General features: G+C 55.9%; 7 protein-coding genes across 7 annotated transcripts; 4 read left to right on the plus strand and 3 right to left on the minus strand.

Annotated features, from left to right (window-relative positions):
- Positions 1-15: 15 nt before the first annotated feature.
- On the plus strand, positions 16-330 carry BGZ61DRAFT_478608 (uncharacterized protein; the record flags this gene model as incomplete). Its single annotated transcript, XM_046249029.1, has 1 exon — positions 16-330. The coding sequence occupies one exon, from the start codon at positions 16-18 to the stop codon at positions 328-330; it is 315 nt and encodes a 104-aa protein (XP_046103681.1).
- A 333-nt stretch (positions 331-663) lies between these two features.
- BGZ61DRAFT_353005 (uncharacterized protein) lies at positions 664-1,741 on the minus strand (the record flags this gene model as incomplete). Its single annotated transcript, XM_046240472.1, is given in 3 exon segments — positions 664-784; positions 816-823; positions 842-1,741. The coding sequence occupies 3 exon segments, from the start codon at positions 1,739-1,741 to the stop codon at positions 664-666; spliced, it is 1,029 nt and encodes a 342-aa protein (XP_046103682.1).
- A 1,847-nt stretch (positions 1,742-3,588) lies between these two features.
- Positions 3,589-4,661, plus strand: BGZ61DRAFT_353386 (family 75 glycoside hydrolase; the record flags this gene model as incomplete). The annotated part of the gene is made up of 4 exons (XM_046240514.1): positions 3,589-3,757; positions 3,808-4,145; positions 4,192-4,534; positions 4,588-4,661. 4 exons carry the CDS (start codon positions 3,589-3,591, stop codon positions 4,659-4,661), a joined length of 924 nt encoding a protein of 307 aa, XP_046103683.1.
- A 921-nt stretch (positions 4,662-5,582) lies between these two features.
- BGZ61DRAFT_533072 (Metallo-dependent phosphatase-like protein) lies at positions 5,583-7,714 on the minus strand (the record flags this gene model as incomplete). The annotated part of the gene is made up of 4 exons (XM_046253953.1): positions 5,583-6,160; positions 6,209-7,268; positions 7,322-7,377; positions 7,429-7,714. 4 exons carry the CDS (start codon positions 7,712-7,714, stop codon positions 5,583-5,585), a joined length of 1,980 nt encoding a protein of 659 aa, XP_046103684.1.
- Positions 7,715-8,466: 752 nt separating this feature from the next.
- On the minus strand, positions 8,467-9,282 carry BGZ61DRAFT_533073 (Alpha/Beta hydrolase protein; the record flags this gene model as incomplete). Its single annotated transcript, XM_046253954.1, has 1 exon — positions 8,467-9,282. The coding sequence occupies one exon, from the start codon at positions 9,280-9,282 to the stop codon at positions 8,467-8,469; it is 816 nt and encodes a 271-aa protein (XP_046103685.1).
- A 1,505-nt stretch (positions 9,283-10,787) lies between these two features.
- BGZ61DRAFT_453013 (uncharacterized protein) lies at positions 10,788-11,771 on the plus strand. The gene has a single exon (XM_046246023.1). The coding sequence runs from the start codon at positions 11,238-11,240 to the stop codon at positions 11,688-11,690; it is 453 nt and encodes a 150-aa protein (XP_046103686.1). The 5' UTR covers positions 10,788-11,237; the 3' UTR covers positions 11,691-11,771.
- A 967-nt stretch (positions 11,772-12,738) lies between these two features.
- Positions 12,739-13,793, plus strand: BGZ61DRAFT_478613 (uncharacterized protein; the record flags this gene model as incomplete). The annotated part of the gene is made up of 2 exons (XM_046249030.1): positions 12,739-13,355; positions 13,415-13,793. 2 exons carry the CDS (start codon positions 12,739-12,741, stop codon positions 13,791-13,793), a joined length of 996 nt encoding a protein of 331 aa, XP_046103687.1.
- Between the last annotated feature and the right edge of the window lie 341 nt (positions 13,794-14,134).

Here is a 14,134-nt window from a genome sequence, read left to right on the forward strand (position 1 = left end):
GTCCACATCAACAACATGCAGGTCCAAAAGCCAGAAAACTACGGCTACGGCCAGGCCAATTCCAGCCTCTCTTCCAAGCTACTACAAACCGGCACCAAAATCCTTCAACGCAGACCTATTTACAACTCGACCCCCGTGACGGCTAGTCTCCTACTTGGCGTGGTATTGGTCTGCTTTCTTTGCGCATTCGTCGTCACCATGCGCAACCGCCGCCTGCGAAAGGTCGATCGCCTGAAGCAGCAGTACGTGGAGCTTGACGAGCTGGACCGAGAGCTGAACGAGCTGGACCGAGAGTTGGAAAGTGCAACTACTAGGGTGTGGCTACCATAAGAGGAAAGGAGGATGGGGTGTTGGTTGGCTTCTAAAATCAGGGCAGATGGTCTTCTGGTTCATCTTTGGGAGGGATTAATAGAATGGGATGACGGGTGGTGAGGGACTGATGATGTTTAAGTCCAAGTTTTTAGCAGCACGACATTTTGCATTCAGACTCGTAGTTTTGAGCCTTTTTTCTCGGAAGCATTTAACGACGAGAATCTCATGTTTTAGACCAACAGCCTTTGTCATGCATGAAATTTTAAAGAATCAGTATGCAAGCGTGCTCTATGTGCCCTTTCTAATGGATCGCGATCCTAAGATAAAGAAGACTCCAATAGCCCCTGCAAATTAGCTAGACCATGTCTCAAGGATGCTTGATGGGTCAACAAACTCCAACTCTTTTAGCGTCTCTCGCCACAGCGTCTCCTGAAGTGATCGGACAGACTCTTCATACATAATAGGGGGGAATCTATGACATTGTTAATATTTACATCATAAACACAGACAACTGGACTTATGGCTTCACCCTGCCATCGCTCACAAACCCACCATGGCTCTCCGCGCCATACGTGGTGACGGCATGTACATATTGCCGCGCCCCGACTTCTACCGGTCGCGCCATCATTCCAATCATGAGGCCGAACAAAAATCGCTTCAGTTCGAACGGGTGGTCGTCCGTAAACTCGGTGCCATTGCATGCCCCCGGATTGGGGACGTTGATCACGACTTGATCAGCGGGCACATGCTGGCTGAGCTTGTCGACAAACATGAGGAGAAGGAGCTTGGAAGTCTTGTATGCGTTGAACGACTCGAACTCGGCTGCGTTATCCGCCACCTCAAAAGCAGACTGGCAGCTTGGGTCCTTCCAATCCACCCAGTACGCCGCGTCAGATCCGATAAGAGACAAGTATGCCGGGGATTCGGTTTCCCGCTTGGACTTGAGGATTGGGAGAAGGAGGAGTGCCAGGAGAGCAGTCGAGAGGTAATTGACCTGGAATGTCACTTCGTGCTTCGTTTCTTCAGAGCGCTCGTATGTGATTCGGTCCAGCGCTGCGTTCAAAATGGCAATGTCCAACCGAGGCAGGGCCTCGCACCGCTTTGCAAACGCCACAATGGACTTGTACGAACTCATGTCCACGAGCGAGACCTCGATCTTGGCGGACGGAAATTGGCCCTGGAGGGTCTTGGCTGCGGCGTCGCCCTTTGACTGTGAGCGAACGGCGAGGATGAGGTGTGAGAGGTTGAGGCCTAGAAGTTGCCGTGCACAATTGAATCCTAGTCCAGCATTGGAGCCAGTGATGAGTGCTGTTTTCCCCGAGAAATTGACCGACTTGGGAATCGGAGGGACTGTTTGGATGAATTGGCGAGATATGAAGGCGAGAAGACCGGCCTCCCAGGCGGCTTCATGTTGTAGTTTGGCAGACATTTTGAGTGACACCCGCTTTATGAAGTTGGAATTGTCAGAAATCTAGTCTGTTTTCTCCTCTCATATTTATACTGCACTCCTATCTTGCATTCGGTGGAGTTTTCGGACATCTATGTTGTCCGATGGCCGTGTAAAGGAGAAGCCGATAGCGCTTGGCCTCTGATGGAAAGCGGAATCCAAGGTTCGACGCGTGGGCAACGGACGCCGAGACGGACGAAATGAATGACCTTACAAATCAACAATGTTGATCAGCTTTCTCTAGTAATTCTCAGGTTAGTTATTGTGGACTTCTCTGACGTTTTTGGATCCTCGGTTCGTTGATTTTGGTACGTTTTGTTGATCGCGATGTTGCTGATGTTTGCTACGATGCGGCTTACGGTCAAGTTGATCCATTGGATAGTGTTCAAGCAATGATAAAATTGATCAATTAGATATGATATTGACCATTGCTTGTGTCGGTTATCCGGGCCGGTCGGAAGAGGGTTATTAGACCCCCTGGCTAAGGTCACGATATCGATCTAGCAGAGGTTTCGTAATGCAGGGTCATCTTCCAACAAAATACATGGAAAACTTCACTGCAGGGATATATTATGGATAAATCGGCCGCCACTCTTGGAAAGGCAGTTTTTGGCAGGTGCTTAAAGTCCCACATGCTCGGCTGAGTGAGCCTCGGAATTCAGGGGTGCAGCTTGGGGAAATCATCAATGCGAAAGCTCAGGTTCCGTAATACTCCCCATGACGCCACACGGATGAGACGGGTAGATGAATGTCGATTAAAATAAACCCGTGGGCTTTTCGTCGCCAGTGAAAGGTCCATCGGAACGCTGACTATTTTAAAGGATTGAAGGAGCGAAACAAGTGTGATTGGTGAAGGTATTGTTTACTAGGTTTCAGTCGCCCACGTGGACAGCGCCATAGAAGACAATCGAGTTTAGCCTTGGCATAGGCAACAAATCCATACGACTAATGAGGCAGGCGGACCAAACGGATATAATATCCATGTGTGCTGTTAAACTTCTTAGTCGGCCGAGCGAAGGATCAGAAGGATTCCCTCCGATTGAACGACGATCCGTCGACGGACAATGCACGGTACTTTTTTCTTACTTCGCATGACTGTGTTTAATAAGAATTCCTAATGCATTGAGAAGACTCTCTGGGTATTTTGTTAATTTGTTTGGAGGATTACACGACAACCCATATGGGACAGCACTACAACGTTGTCGAGATCGTCCGACAACACTTGGCGATGAAACAGGCCCATGCCGTCAGACGGATTGTTTCATCCGACAGGGGGATAGATGCGGGGATATGTTCCCTAAGATTTTTATCAACCTTTTCTTTAGACTATCTATTGTTCATCACAGGCTGAAATAAAAACATGCGCCAGACTTCTTTCCCGTATGCGAACAGAGAACTTCAAGTCTAACAAACTGAGCATTTGACATCAAAGTCCAAGTTAGCATTGACATTGACTTTTACAGCCTTGAAATAGGCCCGGTTCCTCGGCAGGATGGAGCCTCATCCTTGTCTCCCTTTGGAGCTAGCCGTGCGATTAGGCCATCTTGGCTCCTGGCCCCGTACGGCTGAACACGGCAGGCTGGGGTATGGTCGAGTCGCTGGTCTGGGTTAGATTGAGGCGGCCGCCTCGTATGGTCGATGCTGGATGCAAAGCTGACCGGAAGAGGCAGCTTGCAACAGCTTCAATCCTTCACGAGTTGGCCTGCGACGGACCAGTATTGAGGCATCGACTTATAAACCCGAGGTGATGCCCGTTGAGTTGGTGATGGTATCCTGATATCCACAATCCGTCGTTGATACCTTCTGAACACCCTTCCATTCTTTTCACCATGGCCTCTATTCGCACTCCTCTCGTGGCCGCCTCGGTCCTCCTTGGTCTTGCCTCGGCCCGCAGCGTCCCTACCAACGTGAAGAGCTTCTACGACGCCGTTGTTGCCCAGGGCAAGTGCAACAACGTGCTCGCTGGTGGCTTCTACAGCGAAGACGGCGACTCTGGCGGTTAGTTGCACAGCAAGGGATCATTATCGATGGGATGCTAACACCTACAGACTTCGACTACTGTGGTGACCACATCGATGACTACAACGTCGTCTACCTCCAGGGCAAGAACGGCGCTCTTGTCAACATCGATATTGACTGTGACGGCATCCAGGGCAGCTCCGCCGACGACGGCCGGTGCGGAAGCTCCGGTGACACGCAGTCCATGACCTCGTTCATGGACACGGTCGCGGGATACGGCACGGGTCAGAAGGATCTAGACGCCAACATCCACCCTTATGTCGTCTTTGGCAACACCGGCAGCAAGTCCGGCTGGGCCACCTTTGACCCGCAGGAGCACGGCATCGAGCCATTGAGTGTCATGGCCGTCGTGTGCGGTGACAAGCTGGTACGTGCAAAGCTCGGTTCGTAACTGTCCACTAACAGATACGCAGATCTACGGCGTCTGGGGCGATGAGAACGGCGACGACGGCGAATTCCCCATGGTCGGTGAGGCCTCCATCTCGCTGGCCACGGCTTGCTACGGCACCGATATGAACGGCAACAACGGCCACGCCGAGAACGACGTCCTGTTCATCGCCTTCCCCGGCAGCGACGCCGTGCCCGGAGCCGACGGCGCCACGTGGGACGCCTCGGGCTACGAGACGTTCGAGGAGAGCATCTCGTCGCTGGGAGACAAGTTGATTGAGCGTCTCGGCGGGTCGTCCAGCGGTGACGGTAACAGTGGTGGTAATGGCAGCAGCAGCGATGACTGCTCGTGGTCTGGCCACTGCGAAGGTGCGTCGGATGATGAATCCCTGGCCGTGACTCTGTTGCTTATAGATCGACAGGTGCTACTTGCTCTAGCTATGATGACTGCTCTGATGATTTAATCTGCACCAACTCGAAATGCACTTCCACGTGAGGTTTAGGTCGCCACTAAGACAAGGGTTCGGCATACTACGGCGGCGGGAACCCGCATCGGGAATTGACCGGCCCGGCATTCTTCCGTTTCCACAGCTCGATGTTCCTCCTCGGCGACAGCGGCCCGACTTTGTTCCTCGAATGTATCGGCCCGACCTTTCTGCCGCGGCAACGAATCCTACCCTATAGCAATGGACATGCGTGGAATCTTGGATAGCAGCTAACTGGGTGGCCAATTGTGCATCAGCAGTGTATATTAGGTGATGGCAGCTGGTCTGTATTTAAATTCATAGAAGATATGTATACTAGTTCTGTTCTATATGGAGAGGTGTATGTGCACTTTACTTTCTCAGCTTGTGGCTCGTTGAGGTCGACATGTTTCGTGAAACCCAATTTAAAAGATGACAGCCTTGTATATATCGCATTGTATAATTGACAAGCATTAAGGACCGCTAGGTGTTCAAAGCTCCCATGTTTCATTCTCGGGCCATCGGCGATGCAACTGAAACAGGAGAAGAGGCTGTGTTCGCCAGCTTACAAGCACAGACATGCCCTTTTGGTAGCTTTAGACAAAAGTCCTGCATACAGGGTTGTTGACACAAAGAAGCAAACAAATAATCTTATGAGTATTACTTCTTTGCGTCGAGGGTCAGCCACATATGAACTGTCCTGCAAGGTTGACAATGACATTTCACAGGTTGTATTCTGGGAACTCGGATGGAAGAGGAGCAATAAGGGGCAGAATATAGGGCGGGATCAATACCAGGTGGTAACCATTCGCTTGTACTGGTTCAGAAGCCCATCTAGACGTGGTTCATAAAACGACGTAGTTCTTGGGAGGAATTTGGCGTCATATTGCTTTATGGAGTAGATACTCAGAAATACTCTCAGAACAATACCACCAAACCTGCTTTGTAATTGCTCATGACTCTACCATTTTAATCCGCCCATCAACCACCGGCGCAATACACCTCGTCCAGTCGACGGAAAACGCGCCCTCCTTCAGCGGATCGCAGATGCTCGACTTGACGCCCGTCTTCAGCGCCCAGCGCGTCCAGAACTTGCGCATCAGCAGGATCTCAAAGTCGAGCTGGTCGCCGCCGTCGCGCGCGTCCTCGTCCGAGTCGTCGTCCTCGTCGACCTCGCTGTCGACGTTTTCGTGCACCGGCTTGGCGTTGACCATGAAGCGTCGCTTGAGGAACTTGCTCCACGGGTCGGCCGAGTCCTCCGTCACCTTTGCGCGGTCGGGGACCGGGAGGTACGCGGCGAGGTTGTCCATGCTGGGGAAGCCGTAGGCGCCTTCGCGGATGGGCGAGATGGGTGTTTCGCAGTTTTCAACCACGTTGACCCAGTGGTCGGAGAGGTGTTTCCACTGGCCCACGGTGCGCAGCGCCATAAAGTACTGGCGGAGCATGGCGGAGATGAGGATTCCGTTTTCCTCCTCGATGATTTCCTCTGCCTCTCCACCTTCCGACTTGACCAGAAGGCTGGTGAATCCGTCTAAAAAAATGTTAGCAGCACGCTGTCAAGCTGGATGTCAATGCTCACCCTTCCCCCGTCCCATGTATCCTCTAGTAGCAAGGACATACTTCTTCTCGGGGTCATACGTCACTCCGCCAATCTCCATGGAAAGGATCCTCTGCCCCCTTGGCAGCTTGGGATCAAACTCGAAGCGGATGTTGGACACCTGGGGAAACCGTCCCTCGAGAGCAGGATACTGCGAGACGCCGTTCTCCAGCGCGTCCCAGATGGCCTGTCCCGTGACCCTCAGCAGCACGACGGGGTCCTCGAACGGGAAACACGTGGTGATGTCCTTGATCCGGATCGCGCCAGGGGGGTAAATCTGGTCGGCGCGGATTGTGCCCGCCGCCATGATGGTGCAGTCGGCGTGGTGGTGTTGCCGCATGACGTCGCAGACAAAGTTTCCAATGTTGGACTCCTTCAGGCGGACGGTGCTGAACCGAGCATCCAAGGGCGTGGCCGTCCAACCCACCGGCTTGGCGAGAGACTGGTTGAGCTTCGAAGTTAGTTCACCGACTAGCCTCTGCGTGGGCTCGTCTTCCGCGATGGACGAGGTGACGTCCCGCCGCCAGATGTCAAAGTCCCAGCGCTTGGGGTCGTCCGGCTTCCGGCGGGCCTCGATGTAGCTGAGGTTCTTGAAGTCGGTGCCCGATCGCAGGGCGTGGGTGCCGTTGATGAAGCTGTGGGCATAGTAGTGGTCATGGCCGCCCAGAATGATATCGATGATGCCTTCGGTCTGCTGCGCCAGCTTGTTGTCGTTGGGCTCGCGCATGTGGCTGAGACAGATGATGATCTCGGCGCCCTGCTCCCGCAGCTGCGGGACAATCTCCTTGGCGGTAGCCGTGGCGGACTTGTAGATGAGATTCGGAGGCAAGCTGTTGATCGTCTCCAGCCACTCGCGCTCACCGAGGCCGATGAAGCCAACCTTGATGCCGTTGGAAGTGGTCATCATGTGCGTCTTCTTGGCGTTGCCCATGGGCACGTCCTCGCCCAGGGCGGGATCGAGGACGTTGGCGAGCAGCCAGGGAAAGTCGCACTGGCCCGCGAGATGCTCGTACTGCTTGATGCCAAAGTCAAAGTCGTGGTTCTAGAGGCCGTGTTAGTTCTCCGGATCGGGCCGGGGTGGCTCGACTTACCCACCCCTACGCATGCACAGTCGGTCCCAATCATGTTGAGCACCGGAACCATGTGTTGGCCTAGCGAGTGATCAGTATACCATTGCAGCCAGTTACAGGCTTCATACTGACCCTTGGTCACGCTGCTCTCAAGACTTGGGTTGAAGGCATCCCCCGAGAACAGGGTCAAGGCCTCGGGCTGGCCCTCGTACTGCTTGCCCTCCTGGTACTCCCGGCACAGGGTGATGAACCTCGGCAGGCCGCCGACGGGCTCCGCACTGGACGGGTCGAGGTGATAGACGTCGTTGTAGTGAATAATGCGCACATCGGGCGGCGAATCGGCCGATCCTCCGTCGTCAACCCGCCCTGAGGCGAACGTCACCTGGGGCTCAGCCGTGGGCTCCTTCTCGCGAGCCATGATTGAATTTATGGTCGAGCGAAACCGACTCAATCAAGTTGTCTTTAATACCTGTTATCCAAAACCTCGCAGAAATAAAGAAAAAAGAGTCCAAAACGTGGCCTCTGCTTCTCAGGTTTGCGGAACGAAGCTTTCGGCGACGAGGCGCAGCTCAAGCAACAACCAGCACAGCGCTAACGGCAGCTTGCAGGATCCAACGTCAGACAGCTCACGTGACGCAGAGAATGAGGGCGGACAGCAGCCTATGAAGGGCGAATTTGGGCCGTGTTTGGAGGGTTTTTGTGTATCAGGTAGATTGAACGCGAGCCGGTGAAAGACAGTGTTGAACGTTCCCTGGCAAACACGTCTGCTCTAATCAATCAGAAGCCCGGTATTGTGGGACGGATGACCACTGGGCGGCACCAGGTCCCCCGCGGCAGTTGAAGGGAGCATCCGGAGCCCGCAGTCTAGCGAGCGGCGAGCCAGTGAGGGCGAGGACGGTTGTGAGGGGGAATGTTGGACGACGAGTGCCGTGTGGAGGGAATAAGACGCCGATGATGCGTTGGCGCGCTTCCCGTCGTCGACAAGGTCTTGGGTTTAAACTAGTCGCCGAGGCTGCGTTAAGCTATCATTATTATTAATATTATGGTTCTCATAGGTAGGTGAGAGAGCTATCATTCAGGGCATGGCGGGGTGAGACATGGGGAGAATAGTGAGTGAAGGCAATGAGTGCAGGCAATTGAGGCAATAAGTCAAGAGCATCACCCCCAGTCTCACGTCAACACCTCCAACTCCTCTGGCAATCCCCTCCCTTCAATCCACGCCTTGATGCCCTCCGCAAACAGCTCTGGCTTCTGGAGGTTCCACGTGTGCACCGCCCCTCGCACCACGACCCCCAAGGACCCCTCCACCGGCATCTCCCTCCCCATCCGCCTCACCGCCTCGACGTCATCGACGTTGCCGGCCGCAATGGACAGCGTCTTGACGGGCAGCGCTCGCACGTCGTCCCAGGTCAGCTCCAGCAGCCCCAGGTCCACGTCGCGGATCACATCCCACCGACGGTTCTGCCGCATCTCGCCCAGCAGCGCCTCGTGCCTGCGCATGCCGTGGCGGGCCGCGACCGCGAGGTAGAGCCGGCGGGGGACCGCCTCCAGCAGGAACAGCATCACGTAGAACGTCACGCGCGGGTGGCCGACGACCCACGCCCACCGGCCCTCCATGGGATGGCCCGCCGTGACAAACGCCGACCACACCAGCTCGCGATGGCGCTGGCTGAGCCGCAGCGTGACGAAGGCGCCCATGGAGAGCCCGACGACGTGAGCCCGCCCGCCCTTTGCGTGCTTCCGGATGAGGGCAGCAACGCGGTCGGCCGAGGTGCAGAGGTCAGCGGGGAGGATGTCTCGAGAGCGGGAGTGGCCGCTTATATCGGGGGCGAGTATGTGATAGTCCGTCAGGTGAGGAATCACAAACTCCCACTCGAGGTGTGAATTGAGCAGGCCGTGTAGAAGGACGATCGTAGTGGGCTTGTCGTCATTGAGACTGATGTAGAAGAGCTCTGGGTCGTTCTCCGAGGGTTCGCTCGTCGCCATTCTCGAGGCCTAATCTCGAAGGGATCGTTGGAATTTCGACACAAGTGCTATTCACGGTTAGTATTGGAGTTGAAGATGAAAATGGTTTCTTGGTTTATCTGCGAGCTGTAGATGAAGAAATACATCCAGACCATCAGACCACCAACGCAAGTCCATCATCCACGCCACCATTTCAGCTTTCAGCCGTCGTTCGAGCACGCCGTGACGGACTCTTGCATCAGGAGACTACATGGCAGATCGACTAGATGTACGATTTGAGCTTAGAGGAATCTCAAGTGGCATTTTCCCAGATGTGCTCGGCAATCTATATCTAACTTCGTTATGCTCACTCAGTCGCTCGTCGGTAATGAGCATCCCACTCTGCTTCCCAGCCCTCAGCCCGTCTCATCTCTCACAACCACCCGCAGCCGTGATTTGTCGAGCAAATAAGCATACCTCAATAAGGTTAGCCATATTACCCGGCGGGCGATCACGGTCGCGCGGGCTGGGCAAGCTCCCCGTCTCAATCTCGTATCGTCTCAACACCAAGCCCCGATCCCTAGTTTGACACATGTCGCCGAGATTGAGGGCCAAGCCTTGGCCGCCGCCTAACCCCAATGCGCCGGATTTGCCGTCATTGAGCAAGTTCTCGCTTACTTGGCTTGCATATACCGGCGGCCAGGCAAGGGGATGGAAGAGATTCACGTCTGGGGGGGGGAAAGTCTAGACCGCCTCCAAAACACGCCCACAACATTGAGTGCTGCCAGGCAGCCGCTGCATCACCCGGGCGAGATTCAGAATTTCATCCGCGTTCCGTAGAGGCGATCACACTTGGCGAGTTGTGTGAGGGCGCGGGGTGAGAAGAGCGCCGTTGTAGCAGAAGCCGTTTCAGGGATCCCGATACCACCATATCTCTGGGCCCGCGACCGATGTCGTCTCAACAACGAGAATTTCGCTGTGTGACACGCTGCATTGTGTGAAAACAAGAGGAAACAAGACGAGACACAGCTGCGAACGGAAGCCATCGCAGCCGTGCCATGATCGACTCAACGAGTATCACCTCGCGCGCACCAGGATCGCAGCGATTGGCGCCGCGAACGTCAGCATTCAGGGCCGGGCTGTGTTTCGGCCAGGCACAAACCCGCCTGTCGTGCTGACGGTCGGCAGTTTTCCAGGCGGCACGGCCAGTGGAAAAATTAGGCGGACGGAGAAAAAAAGAGCACCGGTTGATACGGGCGGAAAACATGCAACTTGATGAGCAGATGAAGCCATCACGAAGCGGCGGTGGGCTGACGGCGCTGACAGTCCCTGGACGAGGGCCAGGCACAGGCACCAATGGACGGGGTCCGCTGCAGGGAGGCCAGGCGCTCGGCGGCCGTCAGTGGACAGCGGGCCTGTAGGAGGATGGCGTGCAGGGCTCGAGAGGCCTGAAGCAGCGCGCGGGAGGCCCCTCCACACTGGCCTTTTGAGTCCGGCCCTTTTCGCTGCCCAGCGCCACAGGAGGGGCCCGCCCAACGGCCACCAGCTGCAAGGGGAAGACCGCTGAGAGGCCCCTACGGAGGCGGTGGGGGCCCCCCTGTAACTGCTTGCAGGGTGCCTATTCCCGCCTGGCAGTCCGACCGTTTTCAACTGAACGACCGGAGGAGGGCTCCTAGGAGACTATGCAAGTCGAAAGGGTTACGTATGCCCAGCAGTTGCATATCGTCTTTCATTTTGGACCGACTATGCCTTCAACTTGCTTGCCTAGATTGTGCTCCTTCGCTTCGCCGGGTTAATTAGACAAAAGAGGGCTAAACTCATCCCCCCCTCCTTTGTCTGTGTTTGGCCTGGCAGAAACCCTCAACCCGACATCTTGGTCTTTGGCCCTCCCCATGCTCTCAACCTGAAACGAGCCATCCCACTCAACGACTCCGGATTCCCACCCCTTCTCTGCCCATTCCACAACGCAGCAGCCCTGCGCCGTCGTCGCGCAGCCAATGAGGCGGCTTCGCGCGGCGCATCCCCGCTGCGCTCGGCACTCGACGGCAAGGCGCGCCAAGGCCTCGCAGCGACTCAAGCCAGAAACCCTGGACGCACACAGCTGGGCTCCGCGTGTCGGGCTCGCGAACCGATCTCTTACACCACCCTGCTCGCCGCGATGCCGCTTCCCGTATGGCGGGCGACGCTGTGTGGCTGTGAGGTTTGTGTCACGTCTTGGCATGGCCGGTTGTGCTGCTGCCAAGGTGACATGGCCCGGAACGCGGCCGAGACGGGGGGCGTGGGACTGTGAGACTTGGGACGGAGGACTGACACTCGGTGGCTGGAGATGCCGAGTCGTGCGGTGTCATCGAGTGTCACTGAGTGTCACCCGCGGCTTCAGCGGTCGAGAGTCTGTGTCAAGGAGAAACGAGAAACCGGACGAAGATGATGTCAAACTCGTCTGTGGCTAGGCGCCGTTGTAAGAAGTTGCAGCGCAGCCAACCACAACGTGAAGCCAGAGCTTGTTCAATCCCACCCCCTGGCGCTTCCCGGCCACTGAATTGCTGTGCCCTATCGCCCTGTGGCCCTACTGTATTGCCCTATCTGTAATGCTCATGCGCTGTGCTCCGGTGGAGAGCTCCGCTGCCGACCATGCCGAGTTTGCCTCCCCCCCGGCCGGCCACCAGACCACTCCCGTCACATCCTCAGTCGATCCGACGATGGCTTCCCCATCTGCGTCGCCGTCCAAACACCCCCGTCGCAAGTTTCCCGTTCCAGGGTGCATGCTTGCTGGGCACATGGCTTCCTCTCAACGGCCCCTTGCTTCTGCTGGCCGCTCTCACCGTTCGCCTCGCGGGCCCTATTACCCATTTCATCCCCCCCGACCCGGCTCTGCACATGCACCTCCACGGCGGCTCTCTCTATTCTCTTCACTCTCTCGACTGGGCACCGCAACCTAATCTCGCCATCCCTGGCAGCTTGTCGTCTGCTTTTCTGGTCCCTCCGCCTTGGTTCTGGTACGATTCGAGAGCCCCCTCGCCAGTTGCCCACCGGTTCGCTCGCGGGTCCTCAGTTGAAAGTGGGCTGGTCCCTCTCAGGCCCTGGTGGCTTTTTTATCTTCTCTTCTATCCGGACTTCCACCAGCGATCGTTTCCTGATATTCCCTCTTTTAATCCTCCTTCCGCCGTCGGATCCGGTTTTTCTCCCTAGGGCTTAGCTGCTGTTCGTCGTCGGTTGACTTTCCGCCACTTGCGAATCCCTTCCTTTCATTGATACCCCTGGACGAAAGCGAGCTTCTCGAGCTGTTCTCTCACCTCACTCGCACCACGCCTTTTTCGATTCTCGAGTATACTGAATTATCACCGCCGGACGGAATCCACTCGCTTTTAATCATCTCTGGACCCGAATTGGATTGTGGGAGGAAAACGTCGCTAGCCGCACTTGAATCTGGTACCGTGGAGGAAAAGGAATACCTGATATAAATCTCCCGGAGAAGCCCTCGTAGAGGAACTTAAGACAATGGCTCCGGCCATAACCCTCGCCCTCGCGGCTTCTCTTCTCGCTCTCTCAGCACATGCCTCAACGCCTCTCTCCGGCGGCGCCATTCTCCTCCGCGCCGAGGATGTCATCGGCCGCCCCTATGCCACAGTCCTCAGCTCCTCCCTGCACACCCGCGACGACGCAAACGCAACCACCAGCGCAACCGAGGCCGACACCTCGGGCGTCGTCATCAACAAGGACGGCAGCCTGAACATCACCGCCTGGAACGAGGCCACCAACGCCGCCTGCCAGGGCGCCCTCAGCACCCTGATCCAGAGCACGAATCCCTCCGGCGCCTGCGTGTGCTACAACCTGCCCTCGCTGGACACGCAAACGGGCGTGTTCGAGGCCGACCTGCGGCTGTTCAAGGTGTCGGATTCAAGAGGCGACTTTGCGGGCATCTCCCCGGAGGAAGTCAGCGTGGGATTGTCTTATGTGGGCGCGAGCGTCATGCCCGTCAATGAAAGCGAGGTGTCATCCGCTGGTATGGTGGGCACCGTGGCGAGCATCGCGAAGCGGGCAGTGCCTCAGCTTCTTCAAACGTACATGTTTGTTGGTCAGATCGACCAAGACCGCATGGTGAACAACATGACCATGTGAGTATACCCTCATTCACTTACACGTCTCTTGAGCGCATACTGACTGAGATATCTAGGGCTGCTTTTGAAGCACTGGTGCTACCCACCCTCACCCTCACCGGCACAAACAGCAGCGGCAGCACAGTGCAGACCAACGTCTCCATCAACGAAGCCTCGTTCCTCACGGGCGTCTTCTCCGGCGAAGTCATCCAGTCCGACTTTGGCGCCGCCCAGTCCGCCGTGGACGAGCAGCTCGCGGGCCTCAAGAACGGCACCGTGGCCTTTGTGCTCCCCGGCGTGCAGCTGATGATCTACCCGGTCGGCCTCATCATCACCGGCACGTGGCTGCTCATCGGCGCCGCCGTCGTCGGCTTCGGCACCTACGAGCGCTGGAAGTACGCCGAGATGTACAGGCGCAGACAGGCCGTCTTGATCCCCCGAGTCGCCACGATATGAGCGTGCTACCGACGAGGAAGCACGAGACACGGGGGGGAGCGGGGGTTAATGGAAGGGGGAGTGCATTAGAGATTCTCTGGCGACAGGGAGAAGATATCTTATTTTTACAGCGAAGCGTGACACTTACTACTCTACTATTCTCTTTTACGACATCTTCTCTAGTATTCAGCCAATTTCTTACGGCACTCCATGTCACTAGATGACATCTGGCCCTATAGGGTTTTTACACTATACTAAAACTACCATGCCTTCTTTTCTAGACAATATACAAATCAAGTTAAATCAATCTACCCCTCAATACCCTTCGTGAATGACATCAATGTGCGTTCTACTTCCTAATC

The sequence above is a fragment of the Ilyonectria robusta genome (assembly GCF_021365365.1).
Source record: "Ilyonectria robusta strain PMI_751 chromosome Unknown BGZ61scaffold_11, whole genome shotgun sequence".
NCBI classification, from domain to species: Eukaryota; Fungi; Ascomycota; class Sordariomycetes; order Hypocreales; family Nectriaceae; genus Ilyonectria; species Ilyonectria robusta.